This window comes from Brachionichthys hirsutus, unplaced genomic scaffold, assembly GCF_040956055.1.
Source record: "Brachionichthys hirsutus isolate HB-005 unplaced genomic scaffold, CSIRO-AGI_Bhir_v1 contig_981, whole genome shotgun sequence".
Taxonomy (NCBI): domain Eukaryota; kingdom Metazoa; phylum Chordata; class Actinopteri; order Lophiiformes; family Brachionichthyidae; genus Brachionichthys; species Brachionichthys hirsutus.
In genome coordinates, this window is record NW_027180464.1 from 30,664 (window position 1) to 43,903 (window position 13,240).

At 44.0% G+C, this 13,240-nt stretch overlaps 1 protein-coding gene across 1 annotated transcript in view; it reads left to right on the plus strand.

The window, feature by feature from the left end:
- Positions 1–13,240, plus strand: part of LOC137915092 (dedicator of cytokinesis protein 10-like) — a 32,845-nt gene that overhangs the window by 5,087 nt on the left and 14,518 nt on the right. The window contains exons 2-28 of the mRNA XM_068758577.1: positions 1,130–1,249; positions 2,653–2,742; positions 3,573–3,655; positions 4,114–4,186; positions 4,474–4,605; positions 4,757–4,891; positions 5,391–5,577; positions 6,356–6,444; positions 6,815–6,898; positions 7,031–7,189; positions 7,521–7,748; positions 7,865–7,987; positions 8,465–8,547; positions 8,629–8,751; positions 8,831–8,910; positions 8,991–9,178; positions 9,341–9,406; positions 9,512–9,604; positions 9,698–9,821; positions 9,916–10,037; positions 10,453–10,536; positions 11,409–11,501; positions 11,672–11,790; positions 12,056–12,125; positions 12,537–12,650; positions 12,741–12,812; positions 12,904–13,050. Of these exons, the coding sequence (XP_068614678.1) occupies positions 1,130–1,249; positions 2,653–2,742; positions 3,573–3,655; positions 4,114–4,186; positions 4,474–4,605; positions 4,757–4,891; positions 5,391–5,577; positions 6,356–6,444; positions 6,815–6,898; positions 7,031–7,189; positions 7,521–7,748; positions 7,865–7,987; positions 8,465–8,547; positions 8,629–8,751; positions 8,831–8,910; positions 8,991–9,178; positions 9,341–9,406; positions 9,512–9,604; positions 9,698–9,821; positions 9,916–10,037; positions 10,453–10,536; positions 11,409–11,501; positions 11,672–11,790; positions 12,056–12,125; positions 12,537–12,650; positions 12,741–12,812; positions 12,904–13,050 (3,081 nt within the window). The remainder of the gene's footprint in view (positions 1–1,129; positions 1,250–2,652; positions 2,743–3,572; positions 3,656–4,113; positions 4,187–4,473; positions 4,606–4,756; positions 4,892–5,390; positions 5,578–6,355; positions 6,445–6,814; positions 6,899–7,030; positions 7,190–7,520; positions 7,749–7,864; positions 7,988–8,464; positions 8,548–8,628; positions 8,752–8,830; positions 8,911–8,990; positions 9,179–9,340; positions 9,407–9,511; positions 9,605–9,697; positions 9,822–9,915; positions 10,038–10,452; positions 10,537–11,408; positions 11,502–11,671; positions 11,791–12,055; positions 12,126–12,536; positions 12,651–12,740; positions 12,813–12,903; positions 13,051–13,240) is intronic.

Here is a 13,240-nt window from a genome sequence, read left to right on the forward strand (position 1 = left end):
CGTGATGACTATCTCCGTTTCTGCCCCCCTGAAAGGTGAATTTTTAGGGCTGTTTTGAAGGAGGCCATCAAGGTTCATGTTCTGAGGACAGGAGTCAAACAGTTGCACCCTTGGGTGGCAGTATGGCAAAAGTAATGCTGAAAAACAAAAGCCGATTGTGATCCATCGGAACCCGAGCTGACACCTGCAGACTGGCTGCTCTGCCAATTTAAGTTGAAGCAGCAAAAAGAATGAATGAACGATGCCAATATTTAGCTTGTGTTCCAAAATCATTCATTGGGAGGGTTTTGTTTGCTGATTTGGCTCGTTAGTCACAATCCTTTATATGGAAGAACATGTAATATATTGCTACATAATAAATGAGAATGATAAGTTAGATAAGCTGCATGAGCATAAAATATTGCGGAAAATGTGTGTAAATCAAAATACTTCATCATTTCCCGGGTGGTATATGATGAAGTACCCATCCATCACCTCCTGTTACGCTGTGCTCCCTCCTGGTTGCGTGCTAACAGGCCTGTTTTCTCTGTGAAGTTAGCTGTGGCGGATAAATACCGCAGTCTGTTTGCACGTGACAGGAAGCAGAGATTGTGACTTCCTGCTCCCGCCTCACCGCAGTATGCTCAGGCTGTCCCTTTGCCGTTGCTTTTCTGAGTGAATCATTTCACCGCTGTCCAAGCCCATGTTTTAAGACTGTGCGTTTCATATGGCTCACTGAGCGACAGTCGCAGATCTCTTTGAGGAAAGAGAAAGTCGGGCTGTAATGGATTGTTTCGACTGAAACCGTCGTCATTTCTACAACGTTGATTTTTCCTGTTTGGGAGTTTATATATTTGCGCATGTAAAATTGAGGTATTAATGTGCTGAATAGAAAACCCACTTCCATCATTGTGCTTATTGCATTGCATTTATTTAACTTCGGCAATGTAAAAACAAACAAATAATGGTTTCTTGAACTTGAACACATTTTGTGAAATGTAAACATTGTATTAAATGGAGTTTGAACATTTTGCCACTCAGAATATATTTGATGACTTTCAATGACAACCTTTCACTTTATGATCTTATAATATGTCGTCGTTTGTATTTAGCTTCGAAGCCTAACGTCTGTGTTGTGTTCGCCTTGTAGCAGGAGAAGCCGAAGATGATCGATCCTCTCGATTATGAGACTGTCATCTCTGAACTGGGGGGCGAGTTGAAGGAGGACCCTCTCCGAGACCTGCTCCTCTTTCCTGATAATGATTTCTCAGTAAGTGCATGTGTGTGCGTTTGTGTGTGTATGTAGGTGTGTGTGTGTGTGTGTGGCCATATAGAAAGAAACACATTCACACATAACAGCCTTTTTTGGGAACACGGGCAACGGACAACCCAGAGAGGAGCCACACAGACTCAGGGAGAACACGCAAACTCCTTATAGATAGGATCGATTTGAACCCAGGATCTTACCTCGAGGAAAGTCTTTAATTTAAAGCCATATTTTTCCTTTTCATTTTATGCTATTGTTACAAACGAGATTTGTGTGCAAATAAAATTGATTAACTATTGTTCTGAAATGCCAACAGTTAAGTTGTAAGGAGCACGCACAGACCATGTAGTGTCAATAAGCCTCAGTTAAAGAACTACTTTTCTCCTCAAAAGCTGATGCAGGGCTTGAGTCGCCCTTAGCAGCAGATCACAAGTGAGTAAACATGTTGACACAAAGATCTCCGCATCTGGCCTGTTATTGAATCAAGAGGCCGGCGCTTCCACTCAAAGACAAGACAAGAAAAATCTGCGTCAAATACATTTTTGTTTAAATTTTACCAGTAAATTTCCAATCAGCCATTTCCTTGCAGTCGAGACGACCTATCCGAGCTGACTAATGGTGAGGGGGTGGGGTGGCGGTGGGGGGGTTCACCCCGGATGTATCGCCAGCGCATTGTGACACCACACAAAGACAGACAACCAAACACACGGAAACCCACGCAGACACGGGGCATTAACCACCAGTTCATTTATATCTACATGATGGAACCAAAATGAGTCCCTCATTCACATTTCTTTCCCTCATAATTATGTACCAGCACCTGATCAGGCCTTTTAAAGTTAGCAGTCTTTTCGTTATAGTCGGCTCTCCTGCTCCATTCACATGTTCGTTGGTTTTTTTTTTGTGCTGAGCATTTCAGCAGATCCACATTAAGAAGACCTAACTGGCTCCTTGTGCTAAAAGGAAATGCACGAGTCTGCTGGTTCAAAGCCGTCTCTGGACACAGCGCAACTTTCTCACATCATCTATGTCTCTGTGGCTTACGATCAACTTCCATGATTGCAAGTGAAGGCGGCTTGGCAGAGTTACGCTAATGCACCAAAGGCATTTACTAGATGTGCTTCACTGCCAGTTGCTTTTGGATCTCGCCACTTTACCCGTCTGATTGGTTCGTATAAATCAAAGTTTGCCCGGGGTCATGCAACAAAACCTTGTTTTTGTTGGCTTTCTGCACACGAAGAAGAATGTGTCTGCCTTCCTTTTCAGTGTCAGTGTGCACGTTAAAAACTGAATGTTGATTTTTGGTCTCGGTGAACATGAAGCATTCTATGTGCATACCTCCGAGTCCTTACACAACAGTTTGTGGAAATCTATGTGGTAGTTGCAGAATTCTGTTTTCCCTCCAGGTATCCACTGTGCCTCAAGAGAGTCGGACTCTCAAGTCAACCGTTCCAGAGGGGGCAGAACTACAGGCTGAATGTCTGCTGGTCAGACAGGTAGGGCACTTGTGTGTGTGTATGTGTGTGTGTATGTGTGTGTGTGTATAGGTGTTTATTGGAATTAACTGAGGCCTCTGTGGTTGGTGTTCATTTGTCAGTTAAGACTGAGCTTAATATAGAGCATCCTGATAGCAATGGAAGGAATTAATCATGCCTCAAACGTTTACCAGATGTCTGCGTAACTTGATGTGTATTTGACTGTGTGTGTGTGTGTGTGTGGGTGTGTGTGTGTTTTCTGACTGGGGCTATCTGCGATCATTTCACATCATCCATCTATAATCTCAAAGACTCAGCGGAGAAAATATCTTTGTAGACGGAAACTCTCCAGACAGTACTCTCACAGATAACTGGCGACTATAGAGTGTGTGTACGTGCGTGTGTGTGTGTGTGTGCGTGCGTGCTGTCCGCTTGATATTGTAGACGATCATATGTATGTGGTGTTTATAGCAACAACAGACCACAACCTTTCTAAACAAATTGATTAAAGTGAATAGTAGAGGCCTTGTGTAGTACATAGACATTGTACACACAGTGTACAGAGTGTACTTTTCCGACCCCTGACACAGATGATGCTATTAAGATGCTAACAGACCTTGATTTGCAGTTGCACTGCAAACAGAGTTTTACCACAGTTCCAATTATGATTGAAATAATCTAATGCTGAATCCCCGTCTCCAGATCAGCGACCAGGCTTTAGGGGAGCCGAGGTCTTACTGTACTCTGAGTTGTTTAGAATGTCTTGATTGTCTCTCGACTTTATTCCCAGGAAGGCAATCATTTTGTAAAGCGAACATTTAACTTTAACGGACATCCATCCTGTCTTACAGGCCTGTAAGTATTACAACTCTGAGCTAAATGTGGTCCAGTTCAAATATGACGACTACGCTGGAGACTACCGCCTGCTGCCCAGGTAATACACTCGGACTTTGTCGCCATGGCTACTGCTTCCTCAGTGTGGCTTTCAGGTGAACAGTCTTCCTCCCGCATTAGTTGTTCTTTGTGGAGATACTCATGAATCTCTTGTAGGATTGGTCAGTCATTACCTTTCATCTTGAGAGTTGGAGGTTATGTTATTACCTACATGTCTTTGTTTAGTTTGACTACAAGATATCGTAAAAAGCTTTTGTGCAGGGGTGGATCATGGGCCATGGAAGAGTCGATGACATTTTGAGGCGGATCCATATATGGATGATGATTCCGGATCTCTTTTTCCATTTCCTCAACATTGTTTCTTTTAAACATCAAATACAAATACTCAGGCAATCGGATCCAGATCTGGATTGTCATCCAGAACAGGAAGAATAAAATAGATTTTTTAAGGCGGGGGCGGGGCATATTCATATACTCTGTTTCTCTGTTCCTCTGCAGGAAACTGTACAAAGCTGAGAAGCTGCCGTCCCATTCTTTTGAGATTGACCATGAAGACGTGGACAAAGACGAGGTCAGTAAAGAGAAAATGCCTTCAGAATGAATGCATGACATACCGGAAACATCCTGAGGCTCATGTTTAACTTGGTTCATTGCAGCTTTAAAGCTTTTAAACTATACTTTGGAAGAGCAGTTTGCTCATCGCAGCTCAGTGGGACATTGTTTATGAGCATCATGTGCTTGACAAAGGACCATCCACAGATAGAAACACTCCTCCTTTATTTATTATCGATTATCTGTTGCTCTCTGCCAGTTAATGGAATGGAAAGCTAATATATGGCCACTTGTGTGTTTTTTCAGGACACAACCTCTCTGTCCTCATCCAAAGGAGGAGGTGGGGGTGGAGGCGGGCTGGGGATAGGTGTGTTTCGGTCAGGCTGGCTCTACAAAGGGAACTTTAACAGCACCGTCAACAATAGCATCACTGTTCGGGTGAGGAAATGCACAACAGCTTCCTTTTCACGCTCCCTTTTATTTGTCCCGCATATTATTTATTTAGCTCAGTTATTTATGACATGTATTAGAATATAAATAATAAGTGAGCCCCAAATGAATGTGTGTGTATTTGATTCTGTCTGTGCAGTCATTCAAAAGAAGATATTTCCAGCTCACCCAGTTGACTGATAACTCCTACATCATGAACTTCTACAAAGATGAGAAGATCTCCAAGGAACCCAAAGGGTGCATCTTCCTCGACTCGTGCACTGGTGTGGTACAGGTGGGTCTGCGCCGCCTCTATATTGCAAACCTTGAGTGATAAATAAATAAATAAATCTTCTCTCGACGGCGAGCTGATGTTAAACAGGAATTCACTGGATGTAGAAAAATAACAAAGAGTAACCAAAACATCTAAAAGTACAGTTTGTCACTGCAAGCATTCTTTCACCAAGAACCTCGTTAGAGCTTCCCCTTAGACTTTGTATTCAATGCTGTAAAATAAGGCCTGTGAGACAATAACAAAGTTAAAAACGTCACTGTGATGCGTATTTATTTTTATTTATGTTATTTTACATTTGAAATATTAACGATGGGATTAAAAAAAATGTTTTAGACGTTTTCTGTAGCACTTAGACAAAGAGAAGATTAGCTGTAATATAACAGGCCCTTAGAAAAACTGCTTGCACAAGAAGCAATGGCATTTTTCAAGGACACAACCATTGATTTTGTTGTTGTTTCTCCATACCAATCTCTCCATCCCTCCATTCATTCCCTTGAAGAACAACCGTCTAAGAAAGCATGCCTTTGAGCTGAAGATGAACGAGGTGACATACTTCGTGCTGGCCGCGGAGAGTGAGCAAGACATGGAGGAATGGATAAGCACCTTGACCCGCATCTTACAGATCAGCCCCCATGACGGTCCGGCCCCCGACCGCAAAAGTCTGGATCTCACCGACCATCGGCAAGGTGAGCGTGGGCGTGTATCTGTGTCAAGGTGTGCAGAACGTTTACCTGTGACTGATGAAATTTAGAATTTGATCATTTAAAGTAGAAATCTGAATTGTAGCACATGCGTTAATAACGGTGCCCTTAAAGTAGTGCAATCCTTTCACGCTCTCTTTTTGACTTGCCATCTTGCTTTACCTTAATGCTGAACGTGGTCGGTCTATCTGTGACATCATCATCACGCAATGACACCGACCTTCACCCCACTGTTTATGACATCATGCCTTGTTATTACAACAAAAAACTTCACATGATCAAAAGTGGGTACCAACTGTAAGAGTTTTAGTACAGGATCACAACGGTCAATGTAACACACCCTACGAAGCACGGAGACTTGGCCCAGTGTGAAATGATGTCATCGCCTCAGTCGCCATGGCTCTGTGGTCTTGTAGCATGCCTCTAAATCAGGCTGAGGGTGTATGGGGACCTACCATTAATGTACCATTTGGTTCAGCGAGGCCTTTGAGAAGAATCGCCCCAGGCACATTTAGATTATATGTCTGCAAAAGCATTTTCACTTTTGTTATTCACAAATACGAGGAATTGAGTTATATTTTTTTCCCTGAGATGGGCAGACGCGTCAGCTGACTCCCATTTCGGAGCTGCCAAACCTATTCTAGAAAAGGCTATAAGGTCATAAGATCTTAAACTCAGATGGGGACAATGTACATGCTTCGGCAAACCTCCTCATCTATTCACGAACTTCTCTAAGCTCTCGTTGTGTTTGTTCTCTCTCCAGATGTGTTTGACCTGTCACTGAGTGACAGCTGTTTGCAGGAGAATGAAGAAACTACCACAGAGAATGGCATCAATCCAGAGCTAGCAAAGGTTGGCTACGTTGAAATGGCCTCATATTTAAAAGCCAGTCTTCTCTGCTGCAGCTGCAGCACAGTTTATATTATTAAATCGTTATTTAAGACTGTTAGTTTATGTAAACATAAATGTGAAGGTTTCCGGTCTTCAGATATTTGGAAAGTTGGCTTTTTGAATATTTTATGAAGAAGGAAATGCATTGATACGTTTTGATAGGCGTCAAACATACATAGCAAAAAAGACAAGCTAGCATTAGAAAGCATGTACTGTATTACTAAAAGTAAAAAGGCAATCTATGGTGTTTTTATTGAGTGGTTGATTCACTGGATCTCTTCCATCCACCTGCCCTTTGACCCTGTCCTTCTTCCCACCTCCTCCCTGACAGTATATCTCTGAGACGGAGGAAGGCATTCGCTGTGCAAGGAGAGAAGAGAGGCTCAATCTGTTCTCGCTTGATCCAGATACTCCTGTAAATAAAATGAATGAAATAACTGCACATCCACAGAACATGCGTTCATCATCATTATTATTATTATTTTATTTGCTATACTTTGGTTAAATGAAATAAAGCAACTAATGAACTCTGATGCCCCACCCACAGGTTCTGAGGAGCCCACGGACCGAGCATCCCACAGCGGAGAACTCGGCAGTCCGTCCGTTTGAGGAGAAACTGGGCCGAAGGTTTATGGTAACCTGCCGATCGCTCAACCTCCTGCTGCAGGGCTGCGTCAGCGAGAGTGAAGCTGGACCAGTCACTAATGTGAGCCTCCAAAAAAACACAACGTTTGCATTAATGTGTTTCAGGGTAATAACTAGTGAAGACACTCCAACCTGTAAAGCAGTTATAATACACTCAAGGAATTAAAAAAATATATCTAATGCTGGATGGGAAAAAATAATTGAAACCCTGAACCCACCACCCGAGAGCAGATGACATCATCAAGGGGTCGTACCAACTCATAAGGAGTAGGATTGCTGCTGTTAGCTATGCTGATTGTTAATTCTAAATTCCAACACAAACTACCCAAGAAAAATCTGCAAGTAAAAACAGTTTTAGATATAAAAGAACTGCTTCTTGTCTGCTCCGTCAGATCGAACCGTTCTTTGTGTCGCTGGCACTGATGGATGCACGAGAGGGGCGAAAGGTCTCTGCCGACTTCCACGTAGACCTCAACCACGAGACGGTGCGTCAGATGCTCGGTGGCCCCGGATCGGCCGCTGGCGGGCAGGAGAACGGCGTGTGCTCTCCCGCTGAGAGGAAACCAGGAGAGTGTTACCTCAGCCTGGACATGAATCACTGGCTATGTTACCCCAAACAGGTACAAGGACGTTGCTCCTTTATTATGTTTTACAAATCAGTCAAAGTTAAAGAAATATAATAATACTCCTGCTTTCTGTAATTGATATATGGTGTGACTGGAAAATGCATTTTCAGGCCATTTTTTCTGTGACCAACCCCCATACGGACATAGTGATGGTGGCAAGAGTGGAAAAGGTGCTGATGGGAAATATTGCTTGTGGGACAGAACCTTACATCAAAAACGCAGACTCCAGTAAGGTCAGCGCTTCTCTTTCCTCCGGTCGTTCTCCCTCGCATTGCTCGATTTACTTCTATCACTGGCATTAGAGCCAAATGGGTTTGCGTTGCCTTATGTCTCGCAGCAAGCTTGGAAAAACATCCTGTAAAACATTCGCTCAACTCAGCGGATGACATTTACAAGAGGATTTTCCTCTACGGCCAGAGTTGATCTTCATTATCGAATGCCAGTCCGAACGGATAGTTTAGAATTTCTTTTTTTTTTTTTCCGAAAACCTATCCAAGACATTTCCAGGCTGGCCGGCTGGCGCTGCTCCATGTGGTCCCTTAATCGCTGAGTGAATCCCCGGACATTCAACCAGCTGCCAGCATCAAACAAGCTCATATTTAGCGTGTCGCTTCTGTCTTTGTAAATGATGATTTGTGGCGGATCGCATCCCATCAGCTGACGTGTCTTTCTAATGTCCCTGTCCTTTCATCTGCCCTTTTGTCCCACAGACGGTACAGAAGATTTTGAAATCCAACAAGCAGTTCTGTAGTAAACTGGGGAAGTACCGCATGCCGTTCGCTTGGTCTGTGAGGTCAGTGGGCCCTGGTTAGAGGCTCAATAATTGCTTTAACATATTTCCCTCACAGCTCAATTCCCCTTCTGTCCGCCACAGGCCGGTGTTTAAAGACAACCACGGGGCGCTGGACAGAGAGGCTCGTTTCTCACCGCTCTTCAAACAGGAGAGCAACAAGATTTGCACAGAGGACCTGATTAAGCTTGTATCCGAGTACAGGAGGTGAGGCCTCTGACGGCTGTGTGCTTCTCCAAGAGTATTCAAAACTCTTCTTACGTTCCGTTGACATTTTGTCGGGTAGGGCTGAGAAGACGAGCAAACTGCAAACCATTCCCGGGGCGCTCGACATCGCAGTTGACTATGTTCCAATGGAGCATCCCAGTAGGTCCATTTCCAAACCCTTTATTTATATCTGTGTTCTCTTCTCTGGGTTCACATGCTTCCTGTTTTTTTTTTTTTAGACTGTGTTACATCCTCCTGTGTCCCCGTGAAGCCCTTCGAAGAGCTGAGCAAGCACCAGCCGACTGTTGAGGTGGAGGAGTTTGTCCAGGACGCCACCAAGTTCGCGCAGCCACACCGTGTCTACAAAAACCACATCTATGTCTATCCTAAGCACCTCAAATACGACAGCCAGAAGAGCTTTGCCAAGGTGGGCCATCGTCGTCCCACCGTGGAAACAGCTCGAGAGGAGCGCGATCTTATGTTACCTGGTGTTTTCTTAATGCTTCGTGTACTTTCGATGTTGACTTTTTTTTTTTTTTTTTTACTATGCAGCCAATCATTAATGCCACAATGGCCCTCTTGTTCGCAGGCTCGTAACATTGCGGTCTACGTGGAGTTCCGCAGCTCGGATGACGAAGTTGCCAAACCTTTAAAGGTAGAATGGCATCCGTTGAGTTTTATTTGACTTTCCATTTAAACTATGTCTCTAATTACAAATCTGCCGAGCTATGATTTCTTTCTTTCTATTGCTGTTTCCTAGTGCCTCTATGGCAAGCCGGGAGGTCCAGTCTTCACCACAGCAGCGTGCTCCACAGTCCTGCATCACTCTCAGAACCCTGACTTCTACGACGAGGTAGAGGATTAAATGGCTGAATGGCAACCTGGAACGTCTTCATGGCTGACTCACCAACCTGCAGCAGAACATAACATGCTCTTGCATCTACAGGCAAAGATTGAGCTTCCTACCCAGCTTCATGAGAAGCACCACCTCCTTTTCTCCTTTTACCATGTGACCTGTGACATCAACGCCAAGACAAATTCCAAGAGGAAAGAATCCCTGGAAACTGCAGGTGAGTCGGCCTGGAGCTACCGTTTAGCCACACGGTCCCTATGTGGTAGGAGTTTTCCATCAGTCAGTGTACCCTTTTGTTTTTGTGTTTTTAGTGGGATATTCTTGGTTACCTCTCCTCAAAGAAGGCCGCCTTTTGTCTCAGGAGTTCAGCATCCCTGTCTCCTGCAACTTGGCACCGGGATACCTGGCCATCAAGGAAGCCAGCAACACTAAGGTGAGAAGGGGAAAGGGACAAGGAATGAAAGATGTTCATAGATTGAAATATTCAATGTGTGAGGCGGCACGGTGGCGTCGTGGGTTGCACTGTCGCCGCACAGCAAGAAGGTCCTGGGTTCCAGTTAGTATGTTAAAACCTTGTGTCTCCGTTGGTTCTGTCCGGGTTCTCCGGTTTCCTCCCACCTCCAAAAAACATGCAATTTAGATCAAATGATCATTCCAAATTGTCCATAGGTGTGAGTGTGTGCGTGAATGGTTGTCTGTCAATGTGTGGTCCCACGATGCATCTAGGTGCCCCCCCCCCCCGTATCAGCTGGTGGGGGTGGATGAGAAAATGGATGTTACGCGTGATGAATGGCGTTTGAACAGAAAGCGATTGTGTTAGTGATTTCGTTGCCGTGGCCATTTCACAGAATGGAGCAGATGTGAAATGGGTTGATGGAGGGAAAGCTATCTTCAAAGTATCTACCCATGTCATCTCAACAGTGTACACTCAGGTAAGACCATGATCCGGGTTTCTGCAATCTCCACAGTAATTCCTGGACATACGAGCGCTTTAACATACGAGATACGAGCCGGTCTGCGAGCAATATGTTTTGCAACTTCCAGATGCTGGCGCTAAATGTCTGCGCGCTCCTTCAGTGATTTTGCCTGTATCTGTAAATATTCTTTACAAAAAGTGATGGGTCCAAAGTAAGCCAGTGGTAAGGATGGCAGTGACAAGAAAAGACGCATGATGATGAAGATGAAGCATGAAATTATCAATAAACATGACCGTGGTGTCTGCGTGAGTGATTTGGCTCGCCGGTACGAGCGGAGTACATCGACGGTATGTAAGAGACGGATGCTACCAAGAACACAAAGCCTTCCAAAGGAACAACTGTTCTGTCTAAGTTTATGTACGAGTACGTGTAAAGTACAATTACTGCATAAAGTGTCTCCATACCGTCCAAGAAGATTATTTCCTCTATCTTTACAAAATAACTTCATAGTTCTCGTTCATTGTTTCCTGTTGCACACTAATGGTAAGCACACATCGTGAAGGCGACTGCAAACGCTCACTTTGTTGTTCAAGTACAGATATTTGATACTTTGCATTACGTGGCTGAAAGTAAAAAGAGACCAGATGGAGTGCAGAATAACAACATTACAAAGCACTGAAGAGTAAACGCCGGCCTTGGTGGACATTGATGGTTCCTTTCAGTGTGACGGTGAAGGCTGCAACAAATCCAACCTCCAGTAGCATCAGCAGCCGTAGAAGCGTGTCACAAAAATACCAATGTTGTTGTTGTTGTTGTTGTTGGTGAGGTCCATCAATTTAAGTTCATCCAATCCAAAAAGGTTCATAGACCCCCTCTCTCCATGCCAGGACCCCCACGTGAACCGATTCTTCCAGCAGTGCCAGAAGAGAGAGCTGGACCTCTCTCTACCTCCTCCCTCCAACTTCCTCAACTGCTTGAAGGTCGGGAAACACCCTGTATTCCCTCGGTTGTCGTTTATTGCGACTGAGGGAAAAGCAATCATCCTGCATCCTGTCTAATCCTGTCTACGTCAGACAACATTTCTTTTTCATCTATATCCACCTTTCTCTGTGTCCTAAACCTCCTACGCCTGTTCTACACCCTTCTCTAGGGTCTTCTCAGTATGGAGAGAATCCCAGTCATCATCCGGTTTCTTCCCGTGCTCTTCAACCAGCTGTTCAAGGTCCTGACGCAGAATGACAACGATGAGGTCACTACTGCCACCACCAGGTAGGGTGTGAATTCCTCCACAGCTGGATTCAGTCGCTCTACCGCCACTTACAGATGCTTTAGTTTAGACTCCTAGAGCAACCTCATTAGGGCAGCCTTTATTTAAAAACATCATTGATTTGGTTTATTAGAGGGTTTTTTGATTTGATTGATTATTCCAGCGTCATTAAAGAGGTTTTAGCTTTCAGTCAAAGCAACAAAGGAGATTGTCGTCCGTCATTATTTACGAGTAAAAGCTGTGGGTTTTTTTGTACTGTGTTTGCAGAGTGCTGGTGCACATTGTTGCAAAGTGCCACGAAGAAAACCGTGATCACTACCTGCACTCTTACATCAAGGTATTGCATGGGAACAACTTGTTTGTGTGTGATTTTGTAACGCGATATTTAGTTGACTATAAAATAAAGAAAAACTTGAAATCCTATTATTTGAGAATTTGGATTCATCTGACCGCCTCTTCAGTGGCGTTCTTCCTGCTAGCCATTAAAGACGATACTCTTTTTCACAACAAATCAAATTGCTACATGATATTCTGTGTTTCTCTACAGTCCCTCCTGGTTGACATATTTGCCAGTTGAGTTTCTTTCTATGAAATAACCAATTGATTATTGAATATTTGCACCTCAACTCTCTTGGATTCTGTTGTGTGTTGTCCTCACACCTGCCTTTCTCCTCATTATGAAAATAATATAACCCAATAAAGTTCTTACTTGTCATAAGTCATCTTGTCACTTCTTTCCAACATGTAGTATGTGTTCAAGTCAGAGGCCCACGGTTTCAGGACTGTTCATGAAGAGCTGGCCAAGGGCATGACCTTTGACCTGAAAAGCAACGATCAGACAGCAGTCAGGAATGTCTTGAAGGTTTGTCTCCCTCCTCACACTTCTAGAATGTGCATTATGAAATGGTATATATATATATATTGTCCTTCTTTTATCAACTCCTGGTTTCAGTTCTCCTGGTTTTTCTTTGAGCTGATTGTCAAGTCCATGGCTCAACACTTGGTTGAATGTGACAATGTAAAGGTAAGGCACGCGCCCCTATTTTCTCCTTTTCTTCCTTTGCATTTATATGATCTGAGCACATATAAGCATACCATCGGCAATGTTCTCCAAGCTTCCCAGACCCCAGCGTTTCCCCTCGTCCTATCTGAGCCGCGTCGAGGCGTTGGTGGAGACGGTGTCCGAACACATCTTCTGGAAAAACAAAGACCTGGCAGAAGAGACGCGGAGTGCCAACCAAGCCGTCGCGTCTTTTGTCAAGGTGGAAGCAAAACTTGTTTTATAATTTAAATAGTTATTTAGACTGTGGGGACCCAATAACATTTGCAGGCACGTAACGCAAACATAGTTTCAAGCGTACTGCATATTGTCCTAGAAATGGATCAACGCAAATTGCATGGACAAGTCGGGTAAATTGTTTCCTGGTGACATTTTTGCCAGTCGATTCCATA